General features: G+C 39.3%; 1 protein-coding gene across 1 annotated transcript in view; it reads left to right on the top strand.

Moving 5' to 3' along the window:
* The window catches only part of ATP11B (ATPase phospholipid transporting 11B (putative)), a 60,782-nt gene extending 43,735 nt beyond the window's left edge, over positions 1-17,047 (top strand). The window contains exons 27-30 of the mRNA XM_059855707.1: positions 70-173; positions 791-956; positions 12,222-12,355; positions 15,946-17,047. Of these exons, the coding sequence (XP_059711690.1) occupies positions 70-173; positions 791-956; positions 12,222-12,355; positions 15,946-16,027 (486 nt within the window). The 3' untranslated portion in view covers positions 16,028-17,047. The remainder of the gene's footprint in view (positions 1-69; positions 174-790; positions 957-12,221; positions 12,356-15,945) is intronic.
* The last annotated feature ends 3,765 nt before the right edge of the window (positions 17,048-20,812 follow it).

Here is a 20,812-nt window from a genome sequence, read left to right as displayed (position 1 = left end):
GACTCGTATTTATAATTTTCTGTGAAGTGGGTGGAAAACAGAAGCTCACTGAAGTTATCTCTGTTTTAGATGGCACTAGAAACTCACTTCTGGACATGGATAAACCATTTTGTTACTTGGGGATCCATTGTATTTTATTTCATATTCTCCTTGTTTTATGGGGGAATTATCTGGTAAGTGATTTCCCCCCCCCCCCCATCCATTTTATCGCATGTAATATCAATGAAGCTAAAAAACACTGAAATATTATGTTCTACCATCTTGCTCTGAATTTTGTGACAGGTTTGTAGTAAAAAGGTTTTAAATCTAGACTGGCCACTTGCTTCTGGTGAGTCTTTGAAAAATTTAAGTGCTGCTGTGCTGTGCTCAAGGACACACAGTATCTGTCTCTGGCAGCCTGTAACTATAAGGGCATTTTTAAGAAGTAAATAGGTTCCCAGAGGTGCTGTGTAATAGGTGAATAATTACAACAGAAATAAAGATGCTGGGGTTTGAATCAGTAAAGTGAAGTATTTTTGCTTGTAATTTGGAGTCTGGGGAGATAGAGTGGTGATTGATTCTCTGCAGCACAATTTAAAACTAAATCAGAACCTTTTCCTCCAAAGTTCAGTACCCCCATTCCCTGGAGCTCGTGGGCAGGACAGGTCCAACAGGTTGCTGGGTTTCGCAGTTGTGGCTCTGCATCCTGGGTCTCTCTGCTTAATGTAAAATGAGACACACTTGAGACAGCCTGTGCTGTACTTTTGTTCCTAGAAATTTTTAGTAATTACCACTTCTTTTAACTTTTCAGGCCATTTTTACATACCCAGGACATGTATTTTGTATTTGTTCAACTGTTGTCAAGTGGTTCTGCTTGGTTTGCCATAATCCTCATAGTAGTTGCTTGTTTGTTTATTGATGTTGTGAAGAAAGTGCTGTACAGACATCTGCAACCAACAAGTACTGAAAAAGCTCAGGTAATGTTATGCTTTTGTATCCAACTTGACCAATAGTTACCAGCTTACATTGCTGTCCTGTTTAGTTTAGAAAAGTGTTCTCATTTCAAAATACACTTGGTAATTTCAAATTACAAAAGTGAGGACACCATTTAACAAGGCAGTAATGGTTATGTTTAGTAATTGGTAATAAAAAGAATAGAATTATTTGAAGGGGTCACTCAGTCTTTTGCATCTCAGCTTGCAGCTGTATGAAAGGATAATACTGCACATTTTTATACTGCTTTATAGATGGTAACTTTCTTTTTGTCCAGGTATTTAGAAGTATTAGAAGCTACTACTCTAATTAGCACTGAATAGTTCTTAAAATATGATGGAAACAATAATTGTAAAAATTACTTTAGTAAAACTTGTTTTAATTAGTATATCTTAAATCTCAATCATTTTATATGCTAAGCATTTGATCATTGACTCTGTAATTAAAACTAATTTCCCATGTGGCAGTTTTACAGATTCATAGACAAGGTCTAAAGTTATGCTGTGGTAATGAAATCTCCCTTCTGCCTGACACAGCCTACAAAAAATCATTTAAATCATTCTGGTGAGATTAGTCTGTCTTTTAGGTAAATATCTTTGAGTATTTTCTTCTTTTTAGAGACAGTTATGGAGAAGTCATCCTGGCCTATTGTTCTAATAGTAACTGTCCCTCTGGTTTCAATTTTCAACCTTATATCTTTTTATACTTCTGCTAAACTGAGAAGGTCTCAATTACAGTTTTTGTTTTATTCACAGTTAGCTTTGTGATCAAGATAATTTTAGCACTGGTAGGTAGATTGAAGTTGCATCTTCATCAAAAAGGTTGTTTTAGGGTCTTCTCATCATTCTTGTGTTTCTCCTGTAATTTTCACCCTTCTTCAACCTCATATTGAATTTTGGATTTCACCAGTGGACCCAATATTCCAGTACAGCAGATGTCAGTGCCAAGTACGGAAATATTGAGTCCCCAGCTATATTCAGATTACAGAATAACATACTTCAGTGACCTGTTGTCTTCTGCATCTTCTACACATCTGCAGGTGGTGATGTTGGTTTCTTTCAGGGCGTTGATGAGAGGCCAATTAGCACAGGGCAAAAAATATGAAAGTGTATGAAGAACCCAGCTGACAGAGATATTCCATGCACAGTTATGGTCTGAAACCTCTCAGCAGCTTTCTGTCCACCTGTGTGCCAGATGGATTTTGTGGTGTCCTAATTGCTTAATGCAAGTGGCACTGAGCTCTGTGCCATGCAGAACTGCTGACTGCACTGCATCCGTGCTGCTCTTTAGCATCTAACCTTGTAATTACTTTGATGTAAGTGCACATTGATTTACTTAAATTATATTACCCTTCTAATATGTGTGTTGAAAAAAAATCCGTGTGAGAGCTTCTCTTCATTTGTGTGGGATCAACATCATGCTGATAAGCCTACTGAAGCCAGACTATCCCACTAGTCCCTTTCGGGAACTGGAACATTGGCTGCTTTTCCTGTCTTGGAATTCAGGAGCTAAAAGCCAAAGTAAATAACCACTGACTTTCATAAGACTGTTCAGATAGACCTGGTGAGGCTCTGGATTGCACATTACTGCACTTCTTGGGTTAGAGTGTCTGTAGGTAATGATATTTACCTATTTTTTTTTTCTCTCTTCAAAAACTAGTGGTCGTATTTATCAAACACTCTCTTTCCTTCCTTGCTGTACATCACCTGTTGCTGTCTGGCACAGTATTGGTGTGGTTCTTGAGGTTTTTCATGTTATTGAAGTGCTTGAATTAAAACCCTAAAAGCCACATGGATTTTCCTGCCTTTATCCATATACTTCCTGCTACATTCTCTTGCTTTAGGACTCCTTTCTAAAGACTTTTTTGGTTCAGTTTAATGCCATTACAGCTGTGCAAAGACACAGTAAGGCTTTTTATTTTTAAGAACGAATCTTAATGAATATCTAACTCCTTTCCTGTGGTTATAGCTTGATTCTTGTCCATGGGGATTTTGCTTTGTGCATCTCTATTAGTTATCTTTTTTCTTTTTCTTTATTTCCTTTCTGCTTTGCATTTGGCAGAGTCAGCACTGAGATCTCTGTTTACCAAAATACAATGTCTTTTCTCTGAAAATTCTTAATTCCTAATGTTGCAAAGTCAAGGTATCTGAAATGGGATTTGACCAGAAATTCTTCAGCAGCCATCCAGTGGTTTCTCTTTGTGTGTCTGATAGTGAAATTATAGCTACAAATGTATTTGCAAAAAGAAGACACCTCTTTGTTCCTTTCTTGAGGTTTAATCTGTTGAGATTTTCCTACTCTTGCTTTAATGGGACAGTCAGCTCCACTAGATTCCACTCACTGTTCTTGCAGTGGGGAAGTGGATATAGCTGAAGAGGAGCAGATCATCAGCTTAGCACATTTGTTGTCAAGAAGTGACAGAATTCTTCTTGTATCATCATACCTCATAATTTGTGTTTAAAATTCCTAGTAAATATTTTTCTTTCTGTTTCCAAACAGAGGAAGTGACTGACTTTCAGATAGAAAGGGTTTGGAGAATATCTTTGTCCTAAATGCTAAGGGTGGTGACTGATGCTAATGAATTCTGTGGAAGTCATTGAAGGAATAAATATGAAATTTTGTGTATTGTCCTTTAAAATTATTTTTCGTTGTGTAGGTGCACCCTCTGTATAACTGAACATGTTCAATTACTCATTTTTAATTGTAGGACTACATTGGTATATTTTCATATTAGGGGAAAGAAAAAGCTTGGTTTATAGTTACTATGTTTTTATTATGGCAAGATAAATTGTTACATGCCCTAGTTCCTTGTTTTTAAATTGCAGCTTTTTAGGTTGTTTCTGTCTGCCATCATTTAAAGTCATCCCTGGAGCAATGAGCAAAACACACATTTCTCAGCTGAAAATGCTTGCCCCTATTGTTTTAATTTTTCAGAACTTTTTTGTGTGTGACTTAGTGCTCTGAATTCACTGTATCTGTAGGAATCTGCCTTACTTTGTTTTTATTAAGGTGATAGCATCAAGTGTGAGTTTGCCTCTGATCTGTTAGATGTTACATGTAGCTAAGTTTTTCATAAGCGAGCAGAGAAGTTTAACTGATACAAGAGAGAAATTTAATAGGCTTTTAAATGTAAATATTGTTCTTTAACAGCAACTTAAATCTGAGTCATTCATTTTAGGAAACTAAAAATTAAAAATTTGACAGGCAAGCATGAGTTGATTTTTATAGAGGATGAGCTTGGCTAACTTTGTGTTCGTTAATGCACTTGAGGTGAATGTGTGTTAATGTGTTTGCATTTTAGTTTTGCTGTGTTTCAAGGGTTTTTGCTGGCCTAAAGAAAAGCCATCTTATGATATTTTCATAAGATGGTATGAGGTCGGTTGCCCTGAAGTAGCTTGTGGGCAGTTTCTCAATATAGGTCTGTTACAGAATCATACAGGAGGAATTGGACAGTAAGGTAAATGTGAATCAAAATATAAATCTTTGAGTAAAGATAAATCACAGCACTGTTGAGGGAAGAAAGCAATACAGAATAAAGGTGTCTGGTAAAGCACAGATGTAAAAGTGTGTAGGCCTTTTCTCTCAGTATGAAAGCAAAGGTACTTTAAGAATGGTCCTGCCACTGACTGGCTGTGATGGTCCCAGGAGCTGTCTTGAAGGTACCAGGCTTGTGTTCTGTATATGATGTGTATTCCACTTAAATAACAATGTGTTGTCCTGTGTCTTTCTCTTAGAAAATTACTGCTGCTACTTACTGACCTGTATGTTCCATCCCTTCTCTGTCCAATTGTAGATGTACTCCAACAGAGTTGCTTTAAGTGACGAGTTCATCGCACTGCAGCCATTGTCCAGGGCCAGGAATCAGCTGAGCAAAATTAGGTAGAGTAGGAGGGACAGTTCCTCATCAACTCTTATGCATGCTCAAGGTGAACTAACCAGTGCTGAGAGAGATGGGAAGAGGCATGAACATATATTAGTGGGGTGAGAGGGCAATACATGTAGTGCAGAAACATTCAGTTTGGTGATTTCTTGGCTTTGCTCTGTGTTTTTGAGCCAAATGCTTCTCCTAAGTAGCATGTGTTGGACGTGCTTTTTGTTTTTTTAAAGGAAAAAACATCCCTAGCATGATGTTCAGCTTCCAGAATAAAGATCAGCTTTCTTGCATCTGTTTTTAAATAATCGTAGTTTCTAGCATGGTTATAATGCTTTTGGTTTCTTTATGATAACAATTAACAGTGCATTTTGCATGCTGGATAATTTCAGCTTTATAAGGCTGTGACAGGAAGATCCATGTACTTCAGGCAGCAATTTCTTGCAAATTATTTGCCCATTTTAATTTGCTTTCAATTGTGTCAAAAGAGCAGATAATGTTTGAAGCTTGGGTGCATCCATACCCTTGTGCAGCTGAGGCTTTTTGTGTCTGTTTTGTGCAGCTATAAAGTGAGTGTTGTTTGTTTCCAATGTGTATAGATACTTATTCCTAAAGGCATTTGGCTACAAAGTCCCAGAAAATTATTCAAAACAAGATTAAAGTATACATGTGTCTGTGTAGGTAAAACATGATTCTGCAACTCTTCAAATGCACTGAGTTCAGCACATGAAATGCTGTCAAATGCTGATTCTCTTTTGTATGACTTAAGCATTCATTAAGACTTAAGCATACGCCAGCAATGTCTCAGTCTGTTTAATTCCAAATCCTACAGCAAGAATTAATGCAAAGATCTGATTCCTTTTAAATATTTTTCAAGGTGACTTTGTTGTTAAAAATGTACAAATAGGTGCCTAGGAGAACCAACTAACCTACATTTTAGGGACTTAATTGCTGTTTGTTAAACCAAAAGAGAAAAGTTTTGTGTTTCCTCTGAGAGTACACTACAACTTTACAAGGCAAAACTTGAAATGGCCATTGTGTTGTGGTGTTAGTGACCCCAGTGTGAAAGGCAACACCTTGGATTTCCAAACACCCAGGGGGGTAGTGGTGGGCTGGCTTTATTTTGTTTTGTTTTGAATTCAGCACTTAATAGCTTTAAAACAGGCAAAGTACAGTGTAGCTTTTGAAAGCTGTTAAACTTGGCAATATATTGGGGAGGTTCCTCTGCAAAAGCCTTTACAAGTTAGCTTTTCAAATTCTTAGTTTATTACATATCTTGGTTTATCAAGTTACCTTTTAAAAACTGTGGATAAGTGGATGTAAGTTTATTTTCTCAGTTAATTATTAAAGTGAATTACGTCACAGATCATAGCTACACCAAAGGTTTTAGAACAGATAATTCTGCTAAAATTTCAAAAACTAAACACATCTAAATGGTTATACAGCTGGGTAGTCAAAGGAAAATAAAGCTGTCTAGGAATGCAGCACTGTAGCCATTAAAATGCTAAAACCAGGAGAATCCTTGCTAATGTGAGGCAATTTTCTTCATATGAAACTTAGGGAAGAGTTGAAAAAAGAAGAAATCTGTTTTGTCCATGAGTTACAAATGATTATGCAAATCCAATTCTCTTGTAAGTCAGAATTTTTGCACTTGAGTATCTGATAGTACCTGAAGTACAAGCACTGGCTGCTTTCTAATGTGCAGCTGAGCTTGTAAAATGCAACAAGAAGCAAAGAAAGATTCAGGTTTCTCTAGTTCTTTATATTGTCTTTGGACAAAGTTCAGAAGTTATCCTGTGGATCCTTGCCTAAAACAGTGAAAAGGAAAATCAATTGATAGACAGAAATTACTCACTTCACTATACTAAATAAAATCTAATTTGGAGTGAAGAGTGTGAGTTGGTTTCTGTGGTTTTCCCAAAGCAACAGGGCAAAGAAGGCAAGGAAAACTGTGGGAGCATGAAACAAAACAGCTGCCTGGTGAATATGTAGCTGTATAGCAGCTAATCTGTCACCCCTCATTTGTAATGCCCACCCAGGGATTGCATCCTTTGGGACTGCAGAATGCACGGAGGTTAATGAACAGACTCTGGCAGGTTTTTGTTGTTTGTAAATATGTATTAAGAGTCTCAAAAGGAGCATAACTCCAGGTTAAACTGAGTTATGCTTTGTTCTGCCACAATGCTTAGTCTTCTCTTGAGATCAAAAGACTTATTTTATGAATGCAAATTAAAAGAGAAGTATGATGCTACAATCATTTTTTGTTTCTGTAGGCTTCACAGTGTGCAAAAAATGTTCAAGTTTATATTGAGTACATTGGTGATGTACAGTTAAGATCTTTGAGGGGATCTTCTAAGTGTCCAGGTGATTCCTGTAAGTCAGAATTGCAGTCTTTTGTGCCTGTTAAAGTCTTGCCTCTTAACTCTACTGTCCCGTTTGGAATGTGGGATGAAGAGGAAATGAGGCAGCACAGGCAGGTGCAGGTGTTGTGCTTCACTGGAGTCTGGCAGAGCACTGCTTTCTTTCATAGCTGCCTCTTCTGTTCTTAAATTGTGTGAAATATGTACCTGAGGGTACTAACTGGGTCCCACTGTATCTCATTCCATGTTTTTATCTGTAAAGAAAGTGTTCTATGTGCATGTATGTCTATGTGTCCTGTGCTTTGTAAGAACTGTCAGAAATCTTAAGCCACATTTGAGATGTGTTACTTGGACAGATATTTTAATTCAGTTTACTGATGGGATTAACTGTGTTTACAGAGTTTCTACCTTTGGACAGTGTGTTATGAACTGTACCCAGAAATGGGGAAATGTTAGACACCAGAAAGGGTTTTATTTACAGAAAAGGCTGTCAGTGCACAGTGTTGTATCTGGGGCTCTGGAGCATTTACCTTGTCACAGCCAAACCCTGTTCTTTCCCCATCTTCAGCCTCATGAGTCTGTTGTTGCCTGGTTTTCCCTTCATCTCAGTCCCCATCTGCTCTTTAGCTGTCTCCAGAGCTCCAGGCCCTGCCCTTAAGGCCTTCATTCCTTGTCTCTATTTTTAACTCTAGCTCCCTTTCCATAGGATTCTGCCCCTGCAGCTTTCAGGTCTGACCCAGCCCAGCTGTGTGGTGTCGAGAGCAGAGAGGTCTGTGTTCCTTTTACAGCCTATGTTTTCTGTAAGGAACGTGCAATTTCCAAGAAAACTGTCCCACTGGAAGCATGAATTCCCACTAGTGAGGTGTTCTGCACCCTGATGGTGCTGCACTTTGATCTCTTCCTTTACAGATCTGTTCATTGGGTTAGCATGGCTTGGTGTTGATCTGTTGGCTAATCCACAGAATCTCTCCCAGGAAGATGAGTAAATGAGGGAAGAATGCACCATTTTGGATTTGACTTCAGTCACAGAAGAGCACTTACTGCTTACTTGAAGAAACCTTTGTCTAATGACTTCAAAATAATGAAATAATTTGGCCCTTGTAGGTTCATTTGGTACAAAGAGTAGAAAAAGAAGTGATAAAAACATCAGAGCAGTGAAGTTGTTAGATGTCAACATTCCTATATATTTTCTTTAAAAATTTTAAATCCAATTGTTTGGGATTTTGGTATACAGTACATAAGGGTTAAAGATGGTAAGATTTACAGTAGGGAGCAAGTTTTAACTTAATTGTGGAATAGTAATAACCATCTCATATCAATCTTCTAAAACATCCATGTGGTATCAGAATGTTGGCAGCTGGGACCTGGGCTCAGGAGAATACCCTGCCCTTAGCTTGGTGTACAAGATTGAGCACATTCCCCATTCCTCAAAGTCCCAACTTTTCAGTGTGAATAAATTTTGGGTTGAAATGTCTGTCTTGTGGCATATGGAATAACCTGTAGTAAGACAAACAAACTGAAATGGTCCTTTCTGTTAGAAGGGGAAAACAAATAAAACTCCAGAATCTTTAAGAATTTTAGATAAAGTCCAAATTTATTGGGTTTCCTTGTAGTCTGTATAGCACAAAAAGGCCAAACACTTTTAAAACTTGGGTGCTGAGAAACCGCATTTGATCCACCAAAAATAAAAATTGCCTCTTGACCTTGTAAATTGCCTTGTTCTCTCAAGACCAGACCTGTGAAAGTTCTTGTAACAATGGTAACTGTTTTAAAGAAGCAATGCAAGCATGGTGCTTTATAAGATCTGTTGCTTTTCTGTCCTTCCAGATGGAAGAAGATAAGGGTTCAGTCAGCTCAGCATGTGACTTTGCTGAAAGCAGGCACAGAGGGGAGGACAGTAGGCAGCTGCTAGACCCATCTTGCCTGCCCGACAGTTCTTACCTCCACTAGGTAGTACTCCCACTGTACCCTAATGTGTGTGTATTTATTTACATATTTACATTTATTTACATACAGAGAGAGTCATTGACCCATCTCCAAAATACCTTTTTTTTTTTTATATCTACAAGAAAAGTTGCATCATAGAATGTTGGTTTGATTTTTTTTTTTTCTTTATCAAGCGGAATCATTCTTTAATTCTCAGTTGCTTTTTGATTTATTACATCCAATGGGCCATTCTCATATGAAGTATTATGTTTATTGAGATTCCAGATCTCACCTTATGAACATACTTTGTTTGCCACACAAATATTAATAATATCTGATATTTCTCTCTACTCATTAATTTTTGAAAGCATTGCCTCTCCTGCCTTGTGTTTCCTGAGGGTTTGTTTCAGGTCTCCAGGGAACATTATGACTTCCTGCCTTGCCATGACAGGTTTTACTTTGGTATAAAATTATGACCATAATTGTCCTCCACAGAGAGAAAGTGAGAAAGGGGACTCTCTAGCATATGTATCTTCCTTCCAGGTAGTGGATGTAAATAGAAAAATCCATGTTCACCAGGCAATGATAAACAATATATCTACACATAAAAGTTAATTAGGCTTTTTTGTCCTTAATGTTCTCACAGCATTTCTTTACACTTAACTGTGAATTTGACAGAAAAGAATTGTTGTTTCCAGACTTATGTAAGGTCTCATTTGCCATTTTTTAAAAGAGTGGTATTAACTTTTCCAGAGGTTGTAGTTCAAGCATGATCCTTGCTTTTTGTACCTAACTTGTGAAGAATAGAGGAGATTCTCCAGAAAAAGAGACACTAGACCTCCAAAATCCAGAGTTGAGGGTTTGCTCCTTGGAAGCTTGTTTGGGTTACTCTTGGTTCTTCTTTCTGGCAGTCTTTGGATAATATCCAGGACTCCTGGCTCTCAGGGTAACAGATTCTAAGGACAAAAATGCTCTGGTTCATCTGATCCGGCATACAGCCACTGTAATGTGACTTTCTGCAGTAAATTTGAAGGTCTGCTTGAGCATAATGGATGAACTAAATATTCTGTTTGAAATCCTGAGTGTAGCAGTGTTACAGTTTGGTATTGCAGTGGCCACAGCTGTGAAGGTCTCTACATCTGCAGCAGGGGGTTTGCCTGCTGACCTCCAAATGGGAATTCCTTCTGCTCAGTGTAATCTCTTGTGTCACAGCTCTGGGACCACAGTCTGAGGTGGCTCTGAAGGTCATGTTTGTTGGTACTGCAGTGCTGCAAAATGTGCAGTTCCTGATTCTGGTATCTCCTGTGGCACTGCAGTTGGGACCATCATGGTGATCATCACATGAGAGTGTTCAGGGACATCTCTGTTGAGATGTGTTTTGTTTTGTCTTTTCACCAGAACCCCTTTCAGACCTGTCACTTGCAAATATTCTGCTCCTGCCTCTCAGGTACAGAAGTTCATTGTCACAGTAAATGTTCCTTCTGTGTCCCAAAGACCCCCCAGATGAGTGTGTGAGCTAAAGCGTGTTCTGCCTGTACTCAGCCATGGCCTCTGAGCTGCAGCATCCACAGGATCAGGGGGCTCTGTTTGTGGAGAATCCTGTCCATTCCAACAGCTGCTGAGTGACAGTTCTGTGAACATCACAATGAATGGTGTGATGGAAAGGTCTGGAGGGGCTGTGGGGAATGTGGCACAGGGCTGAGGAAGGGACAGGCACAGGAAAAGTTGCATGGAAACAAACACCAGTTCTGTCTGTGTTCCTCCTTGTCCTACCAGCTGAGATTTTTCTCTTGTATTTCCAAAAGCCTCTTGTTTCTGTTAGCTGCCTCTTCTTTGTTGTGTAGGCTGTTCTGTTGTGAAGCTGTAAATGTGTCCAGCTGCTTGTTTGGGGGGATTAGGAAAAAGAGTGTCTCCACTCATAGTGAACTGTTCCCATAGGGAGCTCCTGAGGTTCTTTGCTTTCCTTGCAGTTTTTGGCAACTGCGGGTGGTGTGGAATAAATTCGGGCTCAAAAATAGAATGTTCAGACAACAGTCAGTGACCTTTAGTGTCACAGTGAAAAGTTGTGGGAAGGTCTTAAGTGAGCTGTGTCCTGTCATGGACTAAGATGCCTCCTCCCAGAATTCTTCTTTCTCCTGGTGTGAGGAGAAGGTAAAGTTCAGCCTCTGTGTTTAGTATTTGTTTGACAGGATGCTCTCATGGAGAGTTTAAAATTAAATTAAAAAGCATCTCCACACTTCACATTTTTATTTCTTTTTAGAATTGTACTGAAGTCAGTTTAGGATATTCTCTCTGCAGAAGCAGGAGATTCCAGTTATGCTGCAGTTGGTGCAGCAGTGCTGTAGAGGAGCACACTGGTAGGTGGCACTTACACCCATACATCTGTTGCTGCTTTCTTTTCATTTTTTTTCTTTTATTCCTTTTTTTCCTCACCTACAAAACATGAGCTGTTGAAAGAGTTTATTATGCTAATGCTGAATAATTCTTCATGCTGGCATGAACATGACTGAACCTTTCTGACGTTAGCCTTGTTTGCTTTTGGATAAACCATGTTCACATAATCAGGCTTTGTTCTCCACCAAGCCAAGGGTATCTATGGTAGTGATATAATGTCAATTATTCTAGGAAGTTGCATTGTGTGCTTGAGGTAGAATTACTTGGGACCAAGTTGCTATGTTGTATTCTGCAGCCTGAAGCTTTGTCTTGATAAATTTCCCTTAAAATAGGGCTGAGCTGTTATAAATTGTTGAAGGTAAATCAAGGCATCCCAGCTGGAAGTGCATGTGCTCTGCTGTGGGGTTTGGTGGAGGGAATTTCCAGGGTTAGGCAGATGAGGTGCCAGACCATTTCCATGTGCTCAACAAGGCTGCAGTCAAACCTTGGGAAGAACAAATTTTAGTGTATGTAGACCTTAGGGAGTGGTAATATTATTATTGTAGTTCTCCTATAAAACTGAAAAATATTCAACACTCTAGCTTTAAGGAAATCTACTTTTCCTGAGTGTTTTTTGGTAACATCTTCATTGCTAGAATTTGTGAGTACTGATTTCTCTTTTTTTCTTTTTTCTTTTTTTTTTTTTTTCTTCTTTCCAGCTTACTGAGGCAGGTTCAGGTATCAACTGCTTGGACTCCATGTGCTGCTTCTCAGATGGGGAAACAGCATGCACATCTGTTAGAAGAATGCTGGAACGACTAATGGGAAGGTGTAGCCCAACCCGGGTCAACAGGTGTGGCATTTCTCTCAATAGCCTTTGCTGCAGACGATTCTCCTATAAACTGGAACCCGATGAGCCTGCAGCAATAGATGTCTAGAAACCAGCTGCAGGTTTTGCTTACCTAAGTAGAAAATGCAACTCTTTATTGTACTTTTTTCATCCTAAAAGATTAGCTTCTTGTTTCTTTTTGAGTGATTTCTTTTGGGATGGGGAGGGGAAAAACAGTTTTTGAAAGATTTCTGTTACAGTGTTTAGTTCGGCTTTACAAGCTCTTGTGTTGTATCTATCGTAATTTCTCTTGATTTGTACATTCTTCTCTTTAGAAAATCAAGCCTTGCTCCTGTTTTTGTTCTCCTTTTTATTATTACTTTTTTGCCTTCACAAATCAGGAGTTGTTTGTAAAGTCAAAAGACTTTTCCCTTTGGTTCTTGATGTACAACCTCCAAATATTTACCTTGGAGCTTGCATTACTCCTGAAGGTATACAAAAGGCTCACATTCCCCCCCTTAAATCTAACTTCATTGTTAGGAGGAGAGCCTTTAAATCTTTCAGCCATTGATTGATATGAAGATGAAATATTTTTGTAGTATAACTTTTATAATCTATTTCTAAAATCAGAGTGATTGACAGAACAGAGTCTTCAGGTTCTAAGAATTTTCAATGTTTTTTGGGTTCCAGAAGATATATTGTCAAAATCATGTGTGCCATTCCAAAGTATGTGCTAAATAAATCTTTCCTTCACAAACCACGTGTGAAACAAACGTCAGTGAGGTAAAAGCATGTTGAGTAATTGGACATGTCTGCAGAGCAACGCTGCTCTTGCAGTCAGCACAACTGGGAGAGGAGCTCTCACTGAATCCTCTCATGTGCCATCTCCCCATTTCCAAACAAAGAGGGATAGCAAACAAATATGGAAATATTTGGGGGTAGAAATAAAAATAGTCTTTTGTACATCGTAATCTCTGTCCCTGGATGATATCATGGTCCTTCATTGGTCAAAAGGCAAACCTGAAAAGACTGAATTTCACACATTTTCAAGGAAACTCATTTTGTATTTGAAGAACTTTGTCTCTTTCAGTTAAAGGTTGTGATATCATTCACTGGGTATCAAATCTCATGTGGGTAATTTACCCTGACAGCTTTGTCAGCTCTGATTCTGCCTTTAGGTATTGCCTGGTCTGTAGCTCATCTCTGTTGGAACTCTTGTGTTGAACACAGTGTCTGTGCTTTCAGTCAGTCTCTCTCTTCTGGCTTGCTTATGAAATTTATTCAATGTTTCTACAAATCTAGGGTATGAGTATGCAAGAAGTTTCATTCCATATGAAAAATGAACTGTTACTATTAAGTACATTTTTAATTCAAACTTGCTGTGTAGAAAGCGAGCATGATGTGTAAAATAAACAGTTTAATAGAATTTTTTATCTGCAAGGTGAGCATTTGATTGGTCTAAAAATCAACATTTTGGTAGCAGCTGCTCTAACTTTTCTGGGGTTTTTTTTCACTTCTCTGTAAAACTGTGCTTTCCAAATGAGGAATTTCTCATGCTAGTATGTTTCACTTACTATCTAATTAGGGCAGATTGTTAGTTAACAATTGCCTTAGTAACCTGTAATCTTCTTATAAGGTAGGTATTCTGTGTTTTGTTTTCTGCAATGTATTTGCAGTTTTACAATTTTCTCTTTGTTCCACTTAAGTTTTCTTTCCTTAAGAACTTAAAAATACTGAAGCTAACTCGTATTTGACAGAATATTAAACACTTTTTTCAAGACTGCTTTTTGTTAGATTTATTTCCTGCTTACTTCATATAGTGTTCAGATGAAGTTCCATCTGCCAAATTATTTTAGAGTTCTTAGAACACAGACATTAAGATTATGTTCAATGAATATGCAAAACTATCTTGGTGCTACACTAAGGGCTTGAAGTTCTGTGGGTTTTGCATCTGCCTCTGGTTGAAACTGCTCTGAACAATCTTCTAGTTTCACTTAAATTTAAGTACAGTACAAATAGAAAAGAGATTTTTTAAAAGTCAGTCATATTATTTTGCTAATGATTTCTACTCCTTCCACTCAGTATTGATAACCTGCTCTGAAAGTCAAGGGACCATTTTCTCCCTTATACTTTTTTGCTAATATGAGAAGTCTTTATTAATTTTTTTTAATTACTAATTGCTTAAATCACATGAAGTTACAAGTTGTGAAGTTACAAGTTGTGAAATACAATTAAGAAAACTGTTGGGTGATTTTAAAATTGTTTAGGCTTTGTTAATGAGCTTGAGCTGCTTTGTTTTTTATCTCAATCTCCAGAAGATTGTGCAGTCCCCAACAGGATGGTCTTTTGAGTACTTGTACTCTATAAAACAGCTAAGTATTCAACCAGGAAGTAGCTGCAAATTATTTTTGTTGATTGAAGTGATGCTGATGAATATGTTGTTTGTGCAAGTGCTGTAGAATGAAGAACACTATTTTAAAAAACGTTGCTGTAGGCAGCTTGTGTTGTATTCTCTGCTTATGATATTCTGTCAAATATGATAACATGAAATCAAACCTTGTATCAAATTTTGATTAAAACTTTGATGAATCAAAGTGATACAAATGCTTGGAGTAGTGGGCCACAGGAATGTAGTCTCTAGTGCTTATTTTACTGCTTGTAAAATGTATTTGAGAAATATTTTCTATAGCTTCATTAGCCAGTTAGAATATAAAATGTGTGGTGTGGTATGTTAAAATGCATTTTGTCTGTCTGTTCCATTAAATTGTCTGTTGAACTTGTCAGTCACTAAAATATTCAGAATGCTGGATCACATACATCACTTGTACAGTAGAAATCATTGCTGAATTGTTGGGTCTCCCATTAGTGATTCTTGTGTCAAGGCACTGGATGGAACAGTTCTAAAGAAACAGCAGATTTCTGACAGAGCCTAATTTGGAGGATAAGCTCATTGTGTTTTTATTTCTTGCCTTCCAAACTTCTTCAGCTTTTCCCAGGCAGCCCTATAATGCTGTGCAGCCAAGAACAGGATTTCTTCCCAAGCAGTAATCAAGCAAAAAACATTGTGAGACCCCTCTGAGTCAGCAGCTGTGATGGCTGAGGTGGTTCCCTGATGTTTTGAAGTGTAACAGGAAGGGATGAAACAGGTTCCTGGCTGTGGATAAGTTTTGCCTCCCCCAGGCTCAGGCAGTGTGGAGGTTTCCCACTGGGACATGGCTGTGCCAGGTTCCCAGGGCTGGCTGTGGGCTCCACAGGGCTCTGCTGGAGCAGCCTCTTGGTGCCTCTCTACACAGGCAGCATTCACAGCCTCCCGAGGCACAGCACTAAAACTTCAGCTGCAAAATAGGCATGAAAACCTCTGGTTGTTTTAATTTGGAGTGATGGAAATAGCTGTAGCTGTGTCTAATTACACAGCAGGCATGAATCGGCCTGTTTCCAAAGGTTTGAATGAACTGCAGGTACCCACGTGAAATTAGTAGATTAGTCCTTTAAAGAGGTAAATTTTCCTGCTCTTGTAACACTCCTATCCTTTGCTCTCATAGACTTCTCTCCTCACCTCCCAGTGCAAATACAAGTTCCCAGTCAGCCAAACTTTTTTTTTATTGTTACTTTAGATCATGGAGTTCATCGGATCCCTTCTATGCCAACGACAGGAGCATCTTGACTCTCTCCACAATGGACTCAGCCACTTGCTGACAGGGACATTTTTGAATGCCTTGTGGAAGCCATGTGGTGCTCACACACCTGTAGCAGGTGCTGAGGCGAGCTCAGTGTCCGGCGCTGCCCTAGGAAAGCCCAGAGGACTCCTGAGTCCAGGCAGGGCTTGTCTGGCCTGGCAAAATCTGCACAGCAATTCCAGGATTTTTTATAATTTTATCTACAAATTGCTAAATAAGTTTTTGGTTTTTTGGTTTTTTTGTTTTTTTGTTTTTTTTTAAGGAATGCTTTTACCTCTGACCATTTGATCCTTTTTGTTGCTGTATGAGCAGATTGGAATCCTACATTTAATACTGGAGATTTCCCTATAGGGCAATGACAGAAATCTTTCTCCTCCCAAATTTGAGTGATCCAATTTGAATCAATTTGAATCTACACAATTAAACTTTTAAAAGTTGTGTTTTTAATGATGACCCTTCTTTTTAAATACACATTCATTTTGAGCTGTCTTGCAGATGCTGTCTTAGCAGTTTGCAAATCAATTTTGTTACTTCTGTGGACAGTTACTGTATTCTATAAGCAATCAGTTTAATAATTTTTGAGAGTTAAATGCAATTCAAATATTTATGCTGGTGTATGGGAGGATAATATATTAGCCATTGCTTTGAAAAACACTGTTAACTGTGACAAACCAGTAATTTGGAATAATAAGGGATATAATGGCTCACTGTTCTCCTAAAGTACAATTGAGAAACCAGTCATCTTTTATTATGCCCTGTATGTTTTGTTAACAGTTCTGGATCCTGACATGGAAAAATTTGTTAAGAATTTGTGGATTGAGCAGAAGTCTCACTAGCATAAATTTTTGAATTATTAATCCTTTTAAAGTTGGGGAATTTTTGCATGTTTTGTTCTTTTTCATGTATTTATATTCGGTCACGTTGTATTTTGAAGATATAATTAATGCTTAATTATCTTCGTCTGTCGGAAGGATCCGAGACCTTGATGGCAATGTTTTGATACCTAAGTATGCCAATAAAAACAAATTGCGCAGTTGGAGCTCTGGGTGGTGCATCCTGCAGGTGCCTCCCCTGTCCCAGTACAGACCTGTCTGCATGGTGGGGGCTGGGGAGCAGCAGCATTCCACCGTTCCCTCAGCCAGGGTGGCTGAACCCACTGCTTGTCCTGGGATGTGGGAGATGAAGTGGAAGTGCTGCAAGGGTGCCTTACAACAGAGCTGTTCATGGCTGGGGACTGGGAAAAGTGCTGCTGCTACAGGACACCCCCTTTTGTCACCTCTGACAGTGACATCTCATCAATAACTGGAATACTCATCCTGTTGGACAGTTAAAAGTGTAAAGATCCATCTTAAAATTAGCTCTGGGTAAAAACTGTAAATCTGGACTGCTGCAAACCTGGCTGACTGTAACTGGGCTGCTGCCAAGGGAGTGCATCCCTCTTGTCATCCCCAATTCTCCCAAGTTCAGTGAGCAAAAGAACAGGTCCCACTTTCCTGGGATCACATCCTTCAGATGTTCCTTACCTATAAACAGCTCTGCTGTTCATTTTCCTGCCTGTGACTTTACCTGGGATTATTTCAGCTCTCCTCTTGGAGCTTTGTTTTTGCATTAGTGTCTGGCAGCTTCTCTCTGAAGGCTGCAGGTACTGTGGAGTTTACAAGATCTCAGTGCTCAAGGCAACATCTATGTAGGAAAGAAATTGTCATTGCAACTTCATTGTTAAATTTCTAGTGACTTGAACTTGCAGCACACAAGAAATTTTTCCCACTGTAACAGGTAAAGATCAGTTCAGAAATTAAGAAGCTTTAAAAATAAATTACGAGACAAGAAGAAGGAACAAAATACAGCAAACTTTCCTTTTAAATAAGTTTTCAATTCAGCATTCATAGTGCATTTTTGTATCGTGTCTTCAGATGCCTGAGTGCAGTGAAGCTTGAGGTTGAAAATGTCAGTGTGCACTAGATCCCCCCAGCGAGTGCCCAGGGGATGAGAAACACTAAAATTGAGCCTTGTCTTCTCATGCAGCAGGTATGAACATGTGACTAATCCCACTGCATGGGGCTGAAAACCTGGATCCAGCTGGAGAGGCAATAATCCGTCCAGTTCCCTCCAGATCTGCAGTAGTAGCAAAATACACTTAATTTTCACCAACTCCTATAACTTCCTTTATATTTCATATTTATCTTAAACCTGGGTTTAAAATAGTAATTTTCTTCTAGTAGTTTCTCTTCCTAGGAGTCTTCACGCTGCCATGGATACCTAGGAAATACAGATTTATTTTACTACTCTAATCAGATATCTGCTGTTTAGTTGTATTTTACACCTCAGCCAGAGTGTTTCACCTTTCAGCAGTGCTTGTTTGTCCGTGTCAGGCCCGGCATTGTCCTGTCAGTGTGTGTGACTCTGTGCTCTCATCCATCCGTGTGATTCATGTCTCCTGCCCTGTTCCTTGTGTGAGGGGAAGCAGAGGCTTTGCCCAAAACCCCACTCCAAGCATTTCCACTGGCCCAGCTCTGTAGGTGATGAATTTTGGCTTTTACCACACCAGTGTGTTGAGTAGATTTGCACAAAAGCAGCACAGTCGTGTATTTGAAGAATAATTTGCACTCATGATGTGTTTCTTTAAAACCTTCCATCTCCTCTCCTCCCTTTCCCCCTACTTTCCCTTTTCCCAGTGTTTGTAAGGTTACCGAAGAAACTTGCATTTAAACAATTCAGGAAGGACTTAAGAATCCATCCCTCGGCCAAGGTATATTTTTCTATTTGCAGTAAATCTAAGTCAGTAATGTCTCATTGAGTAAGAGCATAGATGTGGTTTGCTTAAGGACAGCTTTTTTGGTGTGAAAAATATTTTGTGTGGAAGTCACTGCGGTTTTGTGTTGATTTCACAAATCTTTTAAAAATGCTCCTATTCAAGGAAGAGAGACTTTGTGTATTTCTTTGATAGCTGAAGTGTAGGAGCCAGTTCATTGTGCCCTGGGCACAGTGCAGAGTCCTTCATGAGGGAAACTGAAAAATCCAGCTAAAATTCAGTGTAATGCTGGCATTCACCTCCTAGTGCAAATGTGAACGGGTGGGGGAGGCTTTGCCATGGGGAGGAAAAGTTTTATTATTTACCTTTTAGCCTTGAAATCCATAAAAGCCTGTAGCAGATGTTTGTAGTTCAAAGCAAGAGTTGTGTGCACTCACTTTACTATGCAGTGTTCCTGAAGAAGCACCTTCTCCATGGGATCGTGTTCTCTGCAGGTCATTTCTGCCTCTGCGAAAAACAGGGTTTGGTTGCTTAGGAAAATTTTAGTTGCCAAACTCATGCTTTTAAGAGGATGCAGTGGAAAAAAACCTAAGATGTTCTGAATTGGTTCAAAAACTGAAATGTAAATATTCCGCTTAAAAATACTCTGTATTTTTTTAAGATTACAGCAGGGAAGGGGGAACAGAAGCTTCAAAGGAAGGAATGCTGAAAACTTTGGTTTTTCATTTTCAGAAAGATTGGAGAAAAGCTTATGCAACTTAGAATGCATATTAAGCACCTATAATTTTTTTATAGGAATAAAATATAATTTTCTACTGCTAGAAGTGTCTCAAAGCTGCAGCCTAAATTATTTTTCATAGTTCTGTCTGCTATTGCTGTACTTCTAAATATCTGTGATTTTGGTGAAATTCAGTCTTCCAAAGTGCTCAAGCAAAATGTGCTTTTGAACCACTTATTTTGAGGTGTTTTTTTTTTTTTTTGTGTAGAATCCCTAATACCTCACCATTGTCACTACCCTCACCACTGCTTTTTTTACACAGATTGTTACACAGATGTCACTGCTTAAAGGAACTGTTTCTAGAGCTGGGCAAACCTTTCACCGGAGCCTCATGCTAACCTTTATCCTGTTCCTAAATTATGTCCCAGCCAGACTCTCTTCTTTGCACCTCTGGGCTGGGGTTTTTTCCTGCAAATGTTTCTATTGTTGGTTGTTTCGCACGTTCCTTGCTTCTGTTGTTTGTTCCCCGTGGCACGGTTTGGTTTCTGCTCTGGTTTGGAGCAGGAGCAGGGCCGGCGTGCGGGGATGCTCTGGCAGCTCCTGCCGCGGGATGTGCCAGGCTTCTGCTTTCTATGGGTTTCTCTCTCCCTTCAGCTCAATGCTGCTCCAAAGGCGTCAGGACTGGCTCAGAGCCGTGTGTGCTGCCACGGCCGCCTGCTGCTCCCTCGGGGACCTTGTCGTTGTCACCGCCCGGCTGCGGCTGAGCCCGCTCCGTGTCCCCGCGGGGGGAAGAGCTCTGCGGGACACGGGGACAGCAACGCGCAGCTCCCGGACGCTCAGAGCGACGCTTGCCTGGAAGAGACCCTGGCGGGCACCTCCGTGGCCTGCGGCTTTATTCATCTCTTCTCAGCAGTTTTCAAGGAAATTACTCCGAACTGCAGCAGGTTCTCACCCTTTTTACATTTTGACAAAAGGATAAAAGATGATCTGTGGAGCATGCAGTTGAAAATGGTTAAAAATGAGGCGCACCTTACTCCAGGAGGATCTTAATTTGTATCTCAAAGAATATATTTTTACAATTCCTAGTTGCAGTCCCCGTGACAGATTTCAGGTTTTATGCATACAAAAATAACAAATCATCAGCTAGACTCCTGATTTTTCACTGAAGAGGGATTGAGCTTGCTCCTTTGAAGGAAAAAACAAATGGTTTCATCTCTGCAAGAAGTAATTTTAAAAGCTGTTGGTCCTTAATTTTAGGCAATTAGGGGTGTTGCCCACTGGAAATGAGCAATAAGTAATACAAAGAATTTTGGACCTCTGACACTGTGGCTGCC

Source organism: Haemorhous mexicanus, chromosome 10 (assembly GCF_027477595.1).
Source record: "Haemorhous mexicanus isolate bHaeMex1 chromosome 10, bHaeMex1.pri, whole genome shotgun sequence".
NCBI lineage: Eukaryota > Metazoa > Chordata > Aves > Passeriformes > Fringillidae > Haemorhous > Haemorhous mexicanus.
This window is presented reverse-complemented; position numbering and strand designations above follow the sequence as displayed.